Below are 20158 nucleotides of genomic sequence, written 5' to 3'. Positions count from 1 at the left end.
ACTTCACCAGACTGCCACAACTTCTCATATATGATGGACAGTGACTTAGCAACTATATCCACCAGTTCCCTCCAGGACCCATGGATCAGATCCCATGGACTTGTGCACCTTCAGGTTCCTTATATAGAATCATAGAATCATAGAATATCCCGAGTTGGAAGAGACCTATAAGGATCATCAAGTCCAACTATTGGCACTGCACAGGTCTGCCCAAAGTTTAGACCATGTGACTAAGTGCATAGTCCAATCTCTTCTTAAATTCAGACAGGCTTGGTGCAGTGACTACTTCACTGGGGAGCCTGTTCCAGTGTGCGACCACCCTCTCGGTGAAGAACCTCTTCCTGATGTCCAGCCTAAACTTCCCCCGCCTCAGCTTAACACCGTTCCCGCGGGTCCTGTCACTGGTGATAACGGAGAATAGGTCACCTGCCTCTCCACTCCCCCTCGCGAGGAAGTTGTAGACTGCGATGAGGTCCCCCCTCAGCCTCCTCTTCTCCAGGCTGAACAGGCCCAGTGCCCTCAGCCGCTCCTCATATGTCTTCCCCTCTAGGCCCTTCACCATCTTCGTCGCCCTCCTCTGGACACTCTCCAACAGTTTAATGTCCTTCTTGTACTGTGGTGCCCAGAACTGCACACAGTACTCAAGGTGAGGCCGGACCAGCGCAGAGTAGAGTGGGACAATCACTTCCCTCGACCGATTAGCGATGCCGTGCTTGAGGCATCCCAGGATATGGTTCGCATTCCTGGCTGCCAGGGCACACTGCTGGCTCATATTCAGCTTGCTGTCAACCACAACCCCCAGATCCCTCTCTGTGGGGCTGCTCCCCAGCGTCTCATCGCCCAGTCTGTACATATAGCCAGGGTTGCCCTGTCCCAGGTGCAGGACCCGGCACTTGCCTTTGTTAAACTTCATGTGGTTGGTGATCGCCCAGCTCTCCAATCTGTCCAGATCTCTCTGCAAGGCCTTTCCACCCTCATCCGAGTCCACAACTCCTCCAAGTTTGGTGTCGTTGGCAAATTTGCTCAAAACACCTTCTAGTCCTACATCCAAATCACTTATAAAGACATTGAAGAGGACTGGCCCTAAAATGGAGCCTTGAGGGACCCCACTAGTGACCATATAGATGGTCTCGAACCTGATCTTCTCCACCACTGGTGTGGTGGTTTTACCAAGCTGGGCATCTGAACTCCACCAGAACCACTCTTTCTCTACCCCATTCATCAAAGGAAAGGAGGTGAAAATACAATGGAAAGTCCTCAAGGGTTGAGATAAGGACAGCAAGATCCTTGCCCATTTACCATCATGGGCAAAACAGACCCAGCACAGAGAGATTAGTAAAATATGTTACTTATTACCAACAAGCTAGAGCAGTGAGAAACCAAAAACAAAATAAAAACACCATCCCCCCATCCACCCTCTTCTATGTCCTAACCCTGAGCAGTACAGGGGAACAGGGAATGGGGGCTGCGGTCAGTCCCTAATGCTTCGTCTCGGCCACTCCTTCACGGTCACTCTCTGCCCCTGCTCCACGTGGGGTCCCTCTCATGGGATGCCGTCTTTCCCGAACTGAGCCTGCGGGGGCTGCACATAGGCAGCAGCTCATCAAGAACTGATCCCACATGGCTCCGTAGCACAGGGTCCATCCCTCCCCCCAGGAGTAAACTGCTCCAGCACGGGTCCCCCACGGGCGGCAGCTCCCCCCAGAGCCCCTGCTCCTGCGTGGGCCCCTCTCCATGGGCTGCAGCTCCGGCCCGGGGCCTGCTCCTGCAGGGGCTCTCCATGGGCTGCAGCCTCCTCCAGGCCACCTCCACCTGCTCCACTGGGGGCTCCTCCACGGGCTGCAGCGTGGAGATCTGCTCCGTGTGGGACCCATGGGCTGCAGGGGGACAGCCTGCTCCACCAGGGGCCTCTCCCTTCACAGGCCGCAGGGGAACTGCTGCTGTGTGCCTCCTGCCCTCCTGATGCACTGACCTTGGGGTCTGAAGGGCTGTTCCTCACTCCTCTCTTCTAGCTGCTGTTTTGCAGCACAGTTTTTCCCTTTCTTAAATCTGCTCTCCCAGAGGCACAAACATTGCTTATTGGCTCAACTCTGGCCAGTGGTGGGCCCCTTTGGAGCTGGCTGAACCTGGCTCTTTTCTAATACAGGGCAGGTACTGTATTCTTTTCACACAGGCCACCCCTACAACCCCTGCTACCAAAACCTTGCTGCATAATCCTAATACAACTAGGTGGTTCATCATTCTTCTAGTCCCTGCCTTTGTCTTCTGGGACCCATGCCATATGGTTGGAGCTCTTGTCAGTGAAGACAGGCAAAACAGTCATTTAGTACCTCAGCCTTCTCTTCTCTGGGTGACTGGGTCTCCTGTATCTTCTGGAGAGGGCCCACAATTCCTCTAGTCTTCCTTTTATTACTGAGGTAGTTATGGAACCCTTTCTTATTGCCCTTGATGCCTCTTTTACATGTCAAAGTCATATAAGATTCCTTGGGCCTACACTTATTTTTTTTTTTTTGGCATTAGCAGCTGTCTGTTGTGGAAGTGGGAAAAGTCCTTATTTAAATAACAGTATTTCTCTCCTGCAACTTCAAAGTGTAAAATAAGTGTGTAAAGTAAGGAACAGAGCTGTCAGCCCTTCTTGTCATTATGCTCCGCATCTAGCATGTCAGCTAACATTCAGGAAATTCAACTGTTCTTCCTTCAATGATACGGTATGTATGTTACTTTCTTTTAAGAAGGAAGAAGACAAGAAAGAAAGAAACATATGGCAAATAATTCTCTGTGTAACTCACAGTCAGCAGTAAATGACTCTCAGCAAGACTATGGTGGTTAAGTCACATTTGCACAGTGGTAGAGAAGAATTAATACCACTGATCATAGTAAAGGTTTAATGTCCTGTGGCACAAAAAATGATTTCCAGCAGTGTTTTCCCCAAGAAAACTATGCTTAATATTAATGTTAAAAACATAACATTAAATCAGTAGAAAGCATATGGGTAAGTGAAATTGGGCTTAGGCAGTACAATTAGTGAGACATTTTTGGCTCTCAAATTTCAGACTTGAATTTTGTCCTAGGATCAGAATTAAAATAAATACTCATTTATTATTATTTTATAGCCAAACTAATTATTCGAATAGACTGTGATAATTTTATATTTTCAGAGGAGACTGGCTGCTAGTAAATACAATATTTAATACCCTTGATTCCAGCAAGACGACCACCTACTGCAATAAATGCAGTTAGCTTGTAATGCATCTTTAAAAGTTAGCAAGGGTGAAAAGTGGAGCTTTGCAGGTCAAGATTCAAGGACACTTTTGAAAAGATCACAGTTAATTTATTTCTAATGTTTCATGCTGAGGCCAGAATTTTTCACTTTCATGAGCACTAGATTAAATCATGATCTGTTTTTCTAATATTACATCGTTTCCTGCATAGGGCAAAAGAATTTCAGAAGAAAAAAAAAAAGTCATCAATTACACATTTTTTTTTTTAAGGAAAAACTAATTCAATAAAAAAGTCATTGGTATAGCTGGAAACTGTCTTTTAAAATATTTATTTGATAATGTATCTTTGAAAATTAGAAAAGTCTTAGTCTCAGAGAATCTATCAGAGAATCCCTCAGAATAAAACAAAGGAAGACCGAAGAGGAAAACTGCAGCGTATCTAGTAGCTTCCCATCTGGTCATGTGACACTAACGCTGATCTGTAATTAGGTGATCTTAAGGACAGTTTTTGCAGTCTTCTTCTCTTTGCTGTTTCTCCAGAAAGCAATATAATGGGAAGCGCTACTGTTGTTATCCTGTTAACAGAAATATGGGAAAGAGTGTGCATGTGTGAAAGAGGTAGTAAGATGGTATTATTATATTTAGGGGAAACATTTAGAATTATGGCTCCACTCTTCAGCTCTTCCTGTGTATGTTACTAAATAGAAACATTTTTGGTCTCATGGAAATAATATCCCAACCATATTCACTGTTTTGTTAGGAATTCTTGAGAAGGAATGATCTTAGTCTAGAAACCAGCAGCAGGGCAAATTCTCACCAAGACCCTTCATAAAGTCTCTCTCTTCTGTATATAATCTTTAAAAAACAAACCAAAAAACCAACCAACCAACCAAACAAACAAGCAAAAACAACTAAAAGAAACAATCAAAAACTAAACCAAACAACAACAAAAACTACCCCAACCAACCAACCAATCCCTCCTTTCCCCAGTGGCTTTAGTTTATGCCAGCTCAGAAGTATTTGCCATATTACTTACTTATGATTCTCTTCCAGGATATGAGAGTATGCATTTCACCGGACCATTAGAAATGTGATATATCGAATGTATTGATACTAATAACATAATTCGACTGCATTAGTCAGCTTTAAGGGGTGCAATTTTCTGTCCAAGAAATCAATACTGTATCCAAGGTTAAATGGCTTGTTCCCTACCAATATAATCCATACTTGTGCTTAATGAGTTGAATTAAGAGATGAAGTAGGCAAAAGCAAGACCACTTTTATTACATGAATGACAATACTTTGAAAAAGAAAAGTTAGTAGTCAAGATGAAATCAAATCACTGAAGAAAGAATTTGATGTTTGTGGATACTGTTATAAATCTTGTTTATAAGTGCATAGGAGATGAGAGGCAAGATAGAAAGCTCTAATAGAGTTTTATTTATTTGGTAAAAACAGATTTTATCCTGGTTGGTTATTTTAGAATTCTTTTTTTCCTCTTAATGAAGTCTATAATCAAATCTACTTCAGTTCAGGTTGTTCTGCAGCTTTCTGTTTAAGAGATCTTCTTGATATTGTGTTCACAATTGAGTTTCTTAACCAGTGGAAGTTCTATGAGATGTTCGTGAAATAAATTCTTTCTTTCTCATAAAAATGTGTTGTGAGCTGATAAATAAAAACAGCTAAGAATTTCAAATCTCTGTCCTTCTCCCTTGTTACAAACAGATTTTTCTATACTTGACTGATTGCAACATGACTGATTGCATAGATAATATGTATATATATTTTTTTCAGAATAATGCTAGAACTTTAGGAAGAATGAAAACAAACAAACAAACAAACAACATGATCACATAGCAAAACATCTTTTAATAGGACATTTCTGTGTCTTTTTGACTTTTGCAGAATGGCAAGGAATGCAAATGAAGATGGTGGTGGAGATGACACTAGTTTTAATTTCAGCTGGAAAATGTTCACAAGCTGGGACTACCTGATAGGCAATCCTGAGACAGCAGATAATAAGTTTGCTTCGATCACTACAAGCTTTAAGGTAAAACAAAGCTTGCTAAAGAGATGTAATCTGACTAGTCTTTCACACTGGTGTGAACCAGGTGGAACTAACACATTACTAACTAAGCCATTAGGCTTAAACTGAAGTAGGCAGCTCTGTACCTTTCTGGTCTGGGTCTTTATGCCTTTCCATCCTATTTTTTTTCCTTTTCATTGTGGAAGATAAAAACATAGAATCATTTCTGTCCTCTGTGACTGCAGTACTAGTTTTAGCAAAATGATTCTACTGTAAAAATAACCTTTGCTTTTTCCTTGTCTCTCATGTCTTCCAGTTTCTCTGATGCTTGTGTCTGAAAAACTTTTTTTTTAAAAAGGTTGCTCACGTTTTGCCAACCTGACTTTTTCTTGTTCTCTTGCTACCGTGAGAGGTACCATAAGACAACAATAACATCATCTAAAAAGAATTCTTCACCACATAAGAAGAATTTGTGTCAGATTTCTGAGTGTCTACTTGTTTTTCAATAAGAAAAAAGATTGCTTTCCTTGCATAACAGAAAGTTTTTATTTTGAAATCAATTATGAAACATAGCCCAATTTGCAATGCAATACAATAGACCTCTGTAGGCTATGATTATTTCAGCAGTCATTCTGTGAGAAATCTGGGGCAGGATGCGAGATGCACTACTGCAAAAACAGTGGACGGGAGGTATTCTATGTACTGAATGTTAAAGAAAGTGTTGCTATACATGGACATGCCTGTGGAGTAGGTAAAAGAAAAAATATTTTTCAGTGTAATAATCTGGGGGGAATACACTAGCAAGGTGTTACCAGGTAAGGAACAAGATGCTATTTTTGCAATCACTGATTTTATATGGCATGGGACCTGGAGGACCAACCATTAGCTACCCTATCCAATCACATACAACACCATTCCTTTCTGCAGTTGCGATACAACCAACATATGACCACCTTCCCAACTACAAGCATAAAAATAGTTGCACTCAATGTCAGTGGAAAGAAAAGGTCTTAGAAAAAAAAAAAAAGTAAAATACTAATTGGAAGCACTGAAAATCTGAGAGATTTCTCTGCCTGCCTGCTAAGGTCGGTAGCTAAATGCTGTCTGGACAAGAACATGTCAGCTAGAGACATTTTTGAGAAATAAACTCCTGAACCTTTTCTGTGATCTTTGCAAATGAGCAAGGAGAGAAAGAGTGAAACCTTGGTTTGGATGACATCATGGGAGTTTTGCTCAAGAGCTGCTGCAATCTCCTTTCATTTTTGTAAAAAACAAGTAGTAAGAAAAATAAAACCATGACTTATTTTTAAAAATATTATTATAATTAATTACTACAATACAGGACTTCAGCTTCCCTTCTGTACAACTGATTTCCTTACTGAAGTAAAAAACTGCAGCCCAACCTCCTTTTCTTGAACATAGTTCAGAGAGACAGCTCTTTCTGCTGGAAAAAACAGGAGCTGAAGATTTTAGTTGCACCAGAGTTCTAATATATGGCCACTAATGGCCAAGAATAAATGTGGGGCAAATATTTTATTTTGCAGTTCAAAGCTGTGCACTGCTTATCTTATTTATTTATTTATTTATTGGGGGGGTGAGAGGGGGAAGGGGGGATTCCTATATGTAAACAATCTTTTCATTCTTCCTTAATTAGTGACTCAAAATAAATCTTTTTTTTTTTTTTGCTGTTTTTTACAAATGTGCATTTTTTTGATTGTGACAGTTCATTTGCTGGCAGTTAATCACACGTGTCTTGCTGGGCGACCCCCAGCACCTCACACCACGTTTCAAGCTGACAAACTGTGCTGATTTCTTCTTGACCTATGAGAACAGGTGTAATGAGTGATACACTCAATGGAAAAAAAGTGAACTCTGGGGAGCCAAATCCCTGAGATTTCTCAGGGTCCAAAACAGATTTTATGAGACAATATAATTTTATCTCAAAACATGATGCCCAAGTGTGCATTTGCATCATCACAACTGATTTAACTGAATTCTAACTACTGGCTAAACAATGTAGAGTCTTGACCATTAAAGTACTGATAATATTCGTTTGTTTTTAACAAGTGCAGGAAGCTATTGTGGAGGAGCAGGAGAGCCGAAAAGAGGAAAACATTCACTTGACTCGCTTCCTGAGAGTTCTTGCTAACTTCTTAGCCCTATGCACACTTGCTGGGAGTGGCTACCTCATCTTTTTTGTTGTGAGAAGATCACAGAAATTTGCCCTGGAAGGTCTGGAGAACTACGGGTGGTGGGAAAGAAATGAAGTTCGTGCTAGCACATTTCTAAAATAGATGTGGTTTCAAACTGTGTCTCTGTACTCTGCATGTTGACTTTTTTTTTTCTTTTTTCTTTTTTTTTTTTTTTTTTTTCCTGAGAATTTAAGCACTTTGAGTGTGGGTGGCAAATGTGCAACAAAAGAACTCTTATTGTCTTTCTGCTTTGTGCTTCATTAAGAGGAATATATATATATATATTTTTCAAATGTCCTTTCATATTCGGTTTTCCTTGAAGACCTTCAACTTTCCTCTTTTGAGCCCCTAAAATTGTTTTTCCAGCCACTCTGTGGACTCACAAGATCTCCTCAAGGTGCCTACTCTCTTGTTGCTTTCCTGCAGAGACTGGTCCAAAGAAAGTGACTGGTATGCAGCCACATCCAAAGTTATTTGGGACCTCAGAGATACAACTCTGCAGTGCAGCAACAGTATGAAGCTTAAGCCTTCCAGCTTCACCTGCCCAGTCCAAGAGCACAATATCTTTTATTTATTTATTTATTTATTTATTTATTTATTCTTTTTTTTTTTTTCTGTTTAGTCTGTTTTCTTCTAGAGTAAATGCAGTCCTGATTTATAGAGGTGTATATTGAAAGTGATTGTGTTTGCTGTAACAGTATGTAGTAGGTACTTGAATTCAGCATTACCATATAAAAACCTGGACAGGCTTTGTTTTTATTTAACAGACACACTGTTGTGCATATTGTAAAACTAGCTGTTCATTATTTAAAGCTTGTATTCTGACCTAGAGAGTGAAGTTGATATCTGAATTAAAGTAAGGCCAAAAGATGCCAGCTTCACAAAGCTAATGGCATGGATAATGGTAGAATGAGGAAAGTCAGTCCCTAACTTTGAACACCAAAATCTGTCACAGGAAGTAACATACATATTTCAGCAACTCACCTTTGGAATCCAGAGAAATAAATCAGCTAAGATTGGATTAAATTATTTGATAAAAATTATTTCATCTTACTCTGGTTGGGAAAGAATTCTTGTAACAACTACTTGGCTTAATGCAACACAAGCTCTATATGTGACAACAGACTAGCAGATGAAGGCAGTTCAGAAGGAATTCAGTTTTCTCAGTTAAAAGGTGTGGTAACATATTTGTTCTAACATGGACAGTGCTACTGAAAGCTGTTATATCAGCTTATGTTGCAATCTGGAAAATACTTAAGCATATGAATGTTTACATTTTATTTTTTGTTTGCTGTACAAAAGATCACTGCTTAGGAGGCACTGTATCACAGAGACCTAGAGCAAGTGTTGCTAAACAAGAATGGCTAAGGCAGTGTTGCTGTTATTTGGCTACAAATTTTTCCCTGTTGACAAGCAATGAACATATTTGTGAGGTACAAAATATTGCCTTTGACTGGGTATTAGTATTTAATGAGATACGTATATTTGGCTTCTTCTTAACAGCCATTTAAACATTTTTCTTTCTTATTTTTTTCTTATTTTCTAGATTAAGCTCTTACGTTTGTGCCATGAATAAATGAACTGAGATTTTGATCGGAAAAAGACCATAAACACTTGGTGTACTATTTAAAGCAAGGAAAAGCTCAGCTTTTACATATAATTCAAGCAACTTTCTTCATAAAAAATATTCAGCTACTGTTGTAAGATTTTATTTTCCCAATAGATGTATTAGGGGTTTAGGAAATGTTTACACATATTCATGGTGTCCTTGGAGCAATCTGGGGTAAATGTTTTTCATATATTCTGTTCCTGAAGCTCATGGCCTAATAAAGTGCCACTGGTGACTTTGTGGACAAGGCCTATTTCTCTCTCTGATTGTTGTCCTCTGTCATATTACTGCAAATCTATTCCAAACTGGGTTCTGTGAACCTGAACTTCATCTCAGCAGTATCTAGTTCTTCAGGGTCACAGTTCAGTTGAAACTGTCTAGCCCATCACAAAGAGTAGGAAATTAGTGTGAAGAGGCAGACTAGGACTGTTAAGGTACTTCATCAGCCTTTGCATCTCTTCTCACAGGTGGTTGTGGCCAGGTGGTTGGCTATGGATGAACAATGATGCTGTACATTGTAACAATTTCCCCATGACTATGGAAATTTTGATAAAATAGAGAATAATGCCACTGATTTCCTTGGTACAGTACTCTGAAATAAGATGAAAAGTACCGAATGGGAATTGACTTTTCTCATTTGACAAAAGATAATTTGTAGAACTACATTATATGGTGAACATCTCTCTGGTACATTGGTACTCTGTTTTCTCAAATATGCTCCTACACTGTTTAAAGATGAAATTACTTAAAAGCAGAATGAACTTACGGGGAGTCAGACTGATTTCTCTGTATCAGAATTATTAACAACATTTGGGCAAAGAGGAGATACGGCTTAGAGCTTACACATTTTTTTTTTTTTAATGTGCTTTAACATTTTAGATCTTGCAAGGTGAAATGACCCCTTAGACCTTTTGCCAAAAACTTCCTGATATTTACTTTAATGTTTCTAGTAGTAGATATGGAGCAGACTTTCACTGGGGTTATTAAGCCGTGTTGTCAATACTCTATTTAAATTGGAGAAATCATCAGGTGGCTTTTATTATTTTGAAATATAAATTTTACTTCTAATTGTCTTTTTAAAAATGAAACTGTATTAACTAGAAAAATAGTTGTTTATTACTGCTTTCTGCAGTAGATGCTAGACAAATCTGTGACTACTGCAGTTGTTGGTAGAAGATATGATTTATATTAACTAGACTACTTACCTTTAATGAACTTATCCTTTAATAATCAAGCAGTCAGAATACACCATTTAATGTTTGGCACACATTCATATGCAGAGGAGGCTGGTGTTTAGATGTAAATGCAGTCACAGAATTTCTTATCCAATTCATAGCAGCTTGAAAAGCTTGTGTAAGCAGGAATTTTCTAGCTTTCAGAATGTCATACAAATGCTTGGTCTCTAGAGTAGTTAGCGTTCTAGAGAGATGAACTTTGTTTTGAACCAGGGTTTTCACTGATTAGTATATATATCTTCATTGCTGTTCCTTTCTTACTCAGAAATGTTATCTTGGTAGGTCAGGGAATGTTTTTGAGATTCATTCAGCAGACACTGAAGATAAGACCATACTGGTTATGAACTGTAACTGTATCATGCTTACATGCAGCCATGCTGTCCTTCTTCTGGAATATCATTCTAAAGTTTTCAAGTCACAAAGAACAGTGGAACTGTCAATGATATAAACAGTGGAAGAAAATCTGCTCTAGCACTTGAAGTTGACAAAAAATCCAGAATATAAATTAGCTCCTTTCTGAATTCAAACTAAAGAACTAAAGTGGCTAAAATTCAATGGATAATGTATTTCTCTATGTTCAGTAAAATACTTCATAAAAAAAAAAAAAGATGATGTGCTGTGAAACTATATGAAGGCTGTCTATACTTTTAAAATATGGAACCCATTATAGTTTCAGAATTTTGAAAACTCAATAAGTTACATTTTGTTTCAGTAAAACTTTGAATTTTGTTTTATTCATTTCTCACTTTTCAGCTTTACAAGTTTCTGTGCATTGCTTCACTTCTTATTTTTATGTTTTTTCTCCAGAACTAGAAATGTCTTTGAGATGGGAGCATGGTGAAGGCATGGCAAAATGCAGAGAGAAAGCAAATAAGAAAGAATATTCTTACTTCAGATAAATAATAAAAAAGAACTTAAGAAAAATATAGAAAACATTGAATGATAAGGAAAATCAGTGACTTGTATTCTGCTTTTCCCATAGTGAAGCAACAAAGAAACATTTGATGAAGTTAGCAAGTACTATATTTAAAACTGCCTAAAGGACATACCCTTTCTTCTAAAATACATGTTCATCATGTCTTCCAGTAAAAGAACTGGGTGAGAATTTGTAACAGTGGGAATGTACATATTTAATAGAGAGTGAATTTTTTTGTTGGCATAGTGCTTTTCTGCTGTCATATTATTTCTGAGAACCAAGACCAATCTTCTATTCCTTGATAGTAGAAAGTTAGGAATGTGTTAAAATTTGCAATAGTTCTAGCAAAATGGATTCCAGGATGGCTAAGAGTTGCTAAATTCAGAACAACTGATATACAATTATTATTATTATTATTATTAATTATTATTTTGTGACTAAATCAATTCCTTTTTACTTAATTGTTTCAGTATGAGTCATCTTAAATAAACATCTTTTTGTTTTGTGACTTAACTGGAGACAATGTTTTCTGTTGCTTGGCTTTTAGTCCTTTAAAGATGAGCTTTTTGTAAGGAAATTTTATTTGAAACTGAAATAAAAAAAATGCACTTTAAAACTTTTTCAATTACTTCATTTTTGGCTGACACAGTCGATTAGATTTTGTACTATTTCACCAAAAGGTTCAAGCATACTTGGAACAAATTTTAGCAATCACTTAAGCATGCTGAATTCTTAGAATGCCTCACTCAGAATAAAAATGTGTATTCAATATTCCGTAGCATATACTGAGTATATTGAATTTCAGACTGTCTATGAAAGCTTGTTTTTCTCATTTTGCTTTCAATGAACTTGTTCCTTTTCCATTCTTCTGTGATGTGAGTTAATCTTGTTAGAGTCTTTTCAGAAAAACAGGCAGAAAGCATCAGGATTGATTTGAATTTGCTTTGCTTATGCATCAAGAATTAACTTTGGGTGAGAAGTCAGATAATTTTAATTTAGCACGGAATTTTTAGAGAAATGTTTATATAGAACATGTATGTGTCTATTAGGAAGACAAGGAAGAGACTTAGCATGAAACAGTACTGGAAATAGTTTTTTGCGAAGTTCTATGACGTAATTTTTTCTAGAATGTAGGTTGTACTTAAAACAGCTAATACTTGATATTTTTCTGACGTTAAAGTGAACTGTAAAATTGAAAAGAAAAAAAAATCCAAAGTATCTATTTACAGGAGAATACAAATAAGTTTTCACTTCATTGTTTCTTTGCAAAAACAGCTTGTGACTCCCAGAGTGGGTTTTGCTTTTCATTAAATCAAATACCAAATAACAAGTAGCAATAGAAACACACTTGTCATCAAAATCAATCTTGCCTCTAACATTTCACTGTAAACTTTTTTTTTTTTCTTTCCCTATAGGTGAACATGGTCATGTCACTTTTAGGAATGTTCTGTCCAACTTTATTTGATGTAATAAGTTCTCTGGAAAACTACCACCCTCGAATAGCTCTAAGATGGCAGCTGGGACGTATCTTTGCTCTTTTTCTTGGCAATCTCTACACTTTCATTATTGCCCTAATGGATGAAATCAATCTCAAGGTAAGCTATTTACCTCCCTTCACTATTTTTAACATGTATCAGGGTAAGGATATATATTTCCAACCATGTCATAGATATATCAGGGAAAGATGGGAAAGTCTTGGAGTGGAAAAGAAAAGGCTGAGTATTGGTAATATAAGCTCATGTTTATTTTATTTTATTTATTTTATTTTATTTTATTTTATTTTATTTTATTTTATTTTATTTTATTTTATTTTATTTTATTTTATTTTATTTTATTTTATTTTATTTTATTTATTTTATTTTATTTTATTTTATTTTAATCCCCTATTTATTTATTTATTTAGTTGGAGGAAGAGAAGATTGTCAAGTATAACATGACAATATGGGAAGCCAGTCTATACAATGGTACTATTCCAGAAAATTCAACTGCTCCTCCAATACAGGTAGACCCTGCAGATGTCCCCAGAGGCCCATGTTGGGAAACAATGGTAGGCCAGGTAATGTAACTTATTTGAGTTCATATTTGAAAATAGATCATAGTGTGTTACAAGATATCATACGAAACCCCTCTTTATTTCTGCTGACTAGAGACATTAAGGTGGGAGAGCATGAGAAAATGCAGATGTGGGACAAGATAATGAAGGATTTTTATTTTTATTTTTTATTTTTTTCCAAGCTACAAAGCTTAGAAAACACTATTTTAATTTCTTTGAATCCTCTCTAGTAGGGAGGTCCCCCTGCTGGTACCTGACACAATTCAAAGCATTCCCCCCCCTTTTTTTTTTTTTCTCACTATTCTCCTGATTCATCTTCCTCTCCTCATCTGTCTTATAAAGCCTGTTTAGCAACTATGAGAAGTTGGATTGGTCACAACAATTAATAAAAGTGTTAATTCTGAATAAATTTTTAATCAAGCAAAGATCAGTTTTTCACAACGACAGGTATATTGCAAAGATAAGTAGCTCAACCAAAAAAGAAAGAAAAAAGTATATGATCAGCTCTTGCTAGCAATGTGCATTTGAGAAACCATCTTTATCTTTAACCAAGTAACATCATGCAAAAGAACATCAGTAGTTTAACAGTAAATCTGATCAGTAATTTTATTTGATTCAGTTGAACATTCATAGCTACTGACATTCATATAATATGACACTTCCAAAGAATTTCCCAACATTCCCTTTTCCTCTGTTTGATCATACCTTATTGTTATTGTTTTGTCCATGAGATTAAATCCACCATTGAATCACAACTTTTGCTATTGTTCCATCATTCTGACAGTCTCAGTACCTGTTTGTCTCCACTCCTGACTGGATAAGTGACCAGCAGGTGATGGACAGGAAACAACAGACTTTTTTTTTTCTTTTTTTTTTTTCTTTTTTTTTTTTTTCCCCCCCACGGATGCTGAATGATAAGCTAAGAACACCAAGAGCTCATCACTGTGCTGATTTTCTCCATAATTTGAAATCAGAGAGAATAATAAGACTTTTGGGCAAATGGGGTAAGGCCTGGTACAGCAGGGTTTAGTGGGACTGACGGGACTTACTGAAACAAAAGTAAAAGAACAAGGATTTTGGGATTTTAGGAATTTCTTTTTTTCTTTCCATATTCAGTGGAATTGGTGCTCATTTAGGAAGAAAGCCAAAAGAGAGGTTGAGATATCAATGTGGAGTTCTGCTATAATGGCAGTCTTAGTTGGAAACTTTTCCCAGACTAATCATACCCTGAAAGTCTCATCTGCTATGAACATAAATAAAAGCAGCAGGTATCTCTAACAAATGAGGGACAGTTTTCCTCCTGGCATTTCTCAGAATCAGTGAATCAGGAGGAGCTGAGAATTTTTACCAGGTTTTAGCAGGGTAAGAACATCCTAGTATAGGATATCCTTCATCAATATTGTAACTATAACTTGCTTAAATATATTCTCAAAAAAATAATAATATTGCTTTAACAGGAATTTGTGCGGCTGACAGTCTCTGACACGATGACAACTTATATCACAATTCTAATCGGTGATTTCTTGAGAGCTGTCTTTGTTAGGTTTTTCAATTACTGCTGGTGCTGGGACTTGGAGTATGGATTTGTAAGTATACGATTTGCTATTTTAAATGTTTTTGTCAGATCATCACTTCATGTTTTTGTAGTAAATCACATTTTTCTTTTAATCATACAGAGGTTACAGTTGCCTAGGCATATCACCTTCAAAATTCCTGAACAGTATTTTGCTTGTTTGTCTCAGAATTTGCTTTTGTCTTAATATTTGCCTTATTCTTCAGGCTTCAGTAACCTTTGAAAACATGTTTTTATTAATTTGATTGTGTAAGTAAGCTGGCTACACATTTTTCACACATTTCAATTTTAAAGACACTCCCAGGTCTGCAGAATATACATAGTGACTCTCTTTGATTTCTATGAACTTTCCCACGGGGTCTTCTAACATAATGAAACAGCCAGTGTTTGTGAAGAAAAATACAAAAGACTTTTTTTTCTAGAAACCTTATCAGATATATTTTTGCTACATTAAGAATCAGGCACATTCATGTCATTCATTTTCTTTTTTCTTCCTAGTCTTGTAAAGTGTTTGGTAAGTCTTTATAGTACCACATCTGTGGACACAATGCTTATGGAAATGGTTTAGTGGTGGACTTGGTAGTGTTTCGTTGATGGCTGGACTTAATGATCTTCAGGGTCTTTTCAAACCTAAATGATTTTATGATGATGTGAAATAAAACATATGAGTCCCATTAACATAAGCACATGTAGGTGTTCCAGCTCTGCACTTGGGATTTGAGAGGTTCACTCTTTTATATGGATCTGTGCTAGATTAAAATAGCCAGCTAAGATACCTGCAGTGTAAGGACTGATGTTGTAGTTTTCACCTGTTAAGTTGCAGCCAGGATACTGGGAAAGGTGAACTTTCTTCTGTAGCTTCTTGTGTACTTACTGAGCGGTACAGAGAGAGCTAAATCATTTAAAGTTATCTAGGGTACATCTGCTCGAACAGCCACTATAGCTTTTCTGCCATTTGTCCTTCTTTCCTCAAAATATTAGCTTCATGTGTGCACATTTTTGTTGTTGTTGTTTGTTTACCAAGAGCCACCTTTCAAGAAATTATAATTTTCCAGAGACAGAAAGTTTGGTGTTATCATAGAATCATAGAATATCCTGAGCTGGAAGGGACCCATAAGGATCATCAAGTCCAACTCCTGGCATCACACAGGTCTGCCCAAAAGTTTAGACCATGTAACTAAGTGCACAGTCCAATCTCTTCTTAAATTCAGACAGGCCATATATATATGTATTTCTGTTGTAGCAATGTCATTTCTGTTGGCTGGCTCCTATGAAACTTCAGCCCGTATAGCAAGGTTCAGTTTCTCCCTGTTAATTCTCCTGTGTGTATCTAACAGGACTGGGGTAAGACTGGAGACAGAGTTTACAAGCCGGCCAGTTTGTGAAGAGCCAAGATACAACCCTTGCAATAACAATATCAAATGCAAGGATTTGAATACAGTATGCACAGAGAACCAGCACAGCTTGTGGAACAGTGTATTTTCATATACTTAAATGGCATCTGGAACTTTCTCACATTTTCATACTTGTCACAGCTATTTTAATAACTGAGAATGAATATGGGGAACACATGAATTGCTGTAGCCAGTACTATGTCTTACAGGAAATAGTTCAGACCTCATATTTTCCAACGATGTTAAAGTGATATGCTGGAACTTTTCCCTATTAGGATTTTCAGGATGAAAGAGTATGAATGAATGCAAGTCTGAAAGCTATTCTGAGGACTACAGGATAGACTTGTTACCTAGGATGATCACTACCTGTCACTAGTGGGGTTTTCCAGGGCTCCATTTTAGGACCAGTCTTCTTCAATGTTTTCATAATGATTTGGTTGTTGGACTTGAAGGTTTTTTGAGCAAGTTCGTGGATGATACCAAATTGGGTGGAGCTGCTGACTCTGCCAAGGGTGGTGAGGCCTTGGAGAGAGATCTGGACAAATTAGAGAGCTGAGCAATCACCAACAATATGAAGTTCAACAAGAGCAAGTGCTGGATTCTGCACCTGGGAAGGGGCAACCCTGACTATAAGTACAGACTGGGGGATGAGAGGCTGGAGGTTAGCCCTGTAGAAAGGGATCTGGGGGTTTTGTTTGGCAGCAAGTTGAACATGAGCCAGCAGTGTGCCTTGGCATCTAGGAGTGTGCCTTGGCATCTTGGCAACCATATCCTGGAGTGCATCAAGCACGGCATTGCTAGTCGGTCGAGGTAAGTGATCCGCTCTGCTCTGCACTGGTGCAGCCTCACCTCAAGTACAGTGTGCAGTTCTGGGCACCACAGTATGGGAGATATAAAACTGTTAGGGAGTGTCCAAAGGAAGGCAGCAAAGATAGTAAAGGGTCTGGAGGGCAAGACATATGAGGAGTAGCTGAAGTCACTTGGTTTATTCATCCTGGAGAAGACTGAGGGGAGGCCTCATCACAGTCTACAGCTTCCTCATGAGGAGAGTGGAGGGGCAGGCGCTTATCTCTTCTCTCAGGTGACCAGTGATACAACACAAGGAAATGTCTCGAAGCTGCTACAGCTGTTCAGGCTGGATATCAGGAAAAAGTTTTTCACTGAGAGGAAAAATTTTTTCACTGAGAGGGTGGCCAGGTGCTGGAACAGGCTCCCCAGGGCAGTGGTCACAGCACCGAACCTGCCAGAGTTCAAGAAGCGCTTGGACAATGCTCTCAGACACATGGTCTGATTTTTTGGGTGGTCCTTTGGGGACCCAGTTGGACTCGATGATCCCTGTGGGTCCCTTCCAACTATCCAAGAAGGATATTCTATGATTTTATGATTCTGTGATCTGGCTTCTATTTGGTCTTCCTGAAGCCTTTTCTGCCATTTTCTGTGAATCATCTGCTCTTTATGCAGGGACTTTTTTGTCACAAGAGCTGCCCTAGTGCTGTTTGAGGTGACATTGGGTATCCAGAACAGCTGGGTGGTGCTGCTGGATTTAACAAAAGTTTGTTAAATTCCTGCAGTCTTCCACTGCTGGGAGCCATGTGGCACATTGTAGGACAGCTTGACATGAATTGAGAGTGCCAGTTGCCAAGTGGAGACACACAGAATCATAGAATGGTGCAGGTTGGAAGGGACCTTAAAGATCATCTAGTTCCAGCTCCCCCTGTCATTGGCAGAGATGCCACCCACTAGATCAGGTTGACCATGGCCTCATCTAACTTGGTCTTGAACAGTGCCAGGGATGGGGCTTCCACAGCTTCTCTGGGCAACCTATTCCAAAGCCTCAATGCCCTCACAGTGAAGAATTCCCTCCTAACCTCTAATCTAAATATCCCTTCTTTTAGTTTAAAACCATGCCCCCTTGTCCTGTCATTATCTGAGAGCAACGAGTTGCTCTCCATTTTTTTTGTAAGCTCTCTTTGTAAGGTACTGAAAAGCCGCAGTGAGGTTACCCCAGACCCTTCTCTTCTTCAGGCTGAACAGCCTGCTCTGTCTCAGCCTTTCTTTGTAGGAGAGGTGCTCCAGCCCTTGATCATCTTCATGGCCCTCCTCTGGACCTGTTGTAACAGCTCCACATCCTTCTTTTGCTGGGGGCCCCAGACCTGGATGTAGCACTCCGAGTGGGGCCTCACAAGGGCAGAGCAGAAGGGGATAATCACCTCCCTTGACCTGCTGGCCACTCCTATTTTGATGCAGCCCAGGATGACCTTGGCCTTCTGGGCTGCAAGCGTGCACTTCTGGCTCATGTTGAGCTTTTTGTCCACCAGAACCCCCAAGTCCTCCTCTGCAGAGCTGCTCTCATTGAGTTCTTCATAGAATCACAGAATGGCCTGGGTTGAAAAGGACCTTAAAGAACATCAAGTTTAATCCCCCTGCTCTGGGCAGGGTTGCCAACCACTAGAACAGTCTGCCCAGAGCCACATCTAGCCTGGTCTTGAATGCCTCCAGGGGTGGGGCATCCGCAACCTCTCCGGGCAACCTGTTCCTGTGCCTCACCACCCTCTGAGTGGAAATCTTCCTTCTAATATCTTACCTAAATCTCCTGGTTTGAAACCATTCCCCTTGTCCTGTCATTATCAACACATATAATCAGGCATTCCCCCTCCTGTTTATATGCTCCCTTCAAGTACTGGAAGGCTGCAATGAGGTCTCCCCAGAGCCTTCTCTTCTCCAAGCTACACAAGCCCAGTTCCCTCAACCTTTCAGCGTAGGAGAGGTGCTCCAGCCTTCTGATCATCTTAGTGGCCCTCCTCTGGACCCATTCCAAGAACTTCACATCCTTCTTCTGCTGGAGGCCCCAGGCCTGCATGCAGTATTCCAGGTGGGGCCTCACAAGAGCAGAATAGAGGGGGACAATCACGTCCCTCTCCCTGCTGGCCACTCCTTTTTTAATGCAGCCCAGGACACAGTTGGCCTTCCAGGCTGCAAGCACGCATTGCTGGCTCATGTCCAGCTTTTCGTCCATCAGGACCCCCAAGTCCTTCTTCGCAGGGCTGCTCTCAAGTTCTTGTTCTCCCAGTCTAAATAAATACCTGGGATTGCATGGGATTACCTTGCACTTGGCCTTGTTAACGTCATTTGGTTCTCATGGGCCCACTTCTCCAGCCTGTCCAGGTCCCTCTGGATGGCATCCGTTCCCTCTATTGTATCGACTGCACTGCTCAGCTTGGTGTCATCTGCAAACTTGCTGAGGGTGCACTTGATTCCGTCGTCTATGTCATTGATAAAGATGTTGAAGAGCATTGGTCCCAAGACCGACCAAACCTTCTTCTACCACTCTGTACTCCTGTCCGGGATTGCCCAGCCCAGGTGTAGCACCTTGCACTTAGACTTTTTGAACCTCATTAGGTTCACGTGGGATTGCATCCCTATACTCTTGCCAGGCCATGTGTCCCTGCTTCCACTAACTGTGTATTTCCCTCTTGCACCTCAGTTTGACCAGCAAGTCCTTGCTCAGCCATCCCAGTTGTCTGCCTTCCCTGCCCGCTTTTTTACACAGGGGGATAGAGAGCTCTTGGGCTCTAAGAAAAACATCCTAAAAGAGTTGTCAGCTCTGTTCAGCTCCTTTGTCCCTAAGGACAGTGTTCCAGGGGATCTCATCTTCTAGGTCTTTAAATAGTTTGAATTTCGCTCTTTGGAAGTTCAGCATCCTGACTTTGCTCTTTGCCAGGCCCATATTCCTCAAGATCACAAAGTCAACCAGCGTTTGGTCACTGCAGCCCAGATTGCCTGCAATCTTGACCTCTTTAATGAACTCTTCAGTGTTGGTGAGCACCAAGTCAAGTAATGCTTCTCCTCTGGTTTGTCTAATACCTGGACAAGTAATTTATCCTCAGCCTACTCTAGGAATCTCCTGGATTGCTTACAGCCTGCTGTGTAGTTTTCCCA

General features: G+C 39.6%; 1 protein-coding gene across 1 annotated transcript in view; it reads left to right on the top strand.

The window, feature by feature from the left end:
* Positions 1 to 20158, top strand: part of TMC1 (transmembrane channel like 1) — a 138420-nt gene that overhangs the window by 100007 nt on the left and 18255 nt on the right. The window contains exons 10-14 of the mRNA XM_080574292.1: positions 5127 to 5271; positions 7320 to 7514; positions 12615 to 12794; positions 13103 to 13255; positions 14710 to 14838. Of these exons, the coding sequence (XP_080430418.1) occupies positions 5127 to 5271; positions 7320 to 7514; positions 12615 to 12794; positions 13103 to 13255; positions 14710 to 14838 (802 nt within the window). The remainder of the gene's footprint in view (positions 1 to 5126; positions 5272 to 7319; positions 7515 to 12614; positions 12795 to 13102; positions 13256 to 14709; positions 14839 to 20158) is intronic.

The sequence above is a fragment of the Anser brachyrhynchus genome (assembly GCF_964034855.1).
Source record: "Anser brachyrhynchus genome assembly, chromosome: Z".
NCBI classification, from domain to species: Eukaryota; Metazoa; Chordata; class Aves; order Anseriformes; family Anatidae; genus Anser; species Anser brachyrhynchus.
Note: the sequence above shows the minus strand (reverse complement) of the source record. Positions and strands in the feature narration are given on the sequence as shown.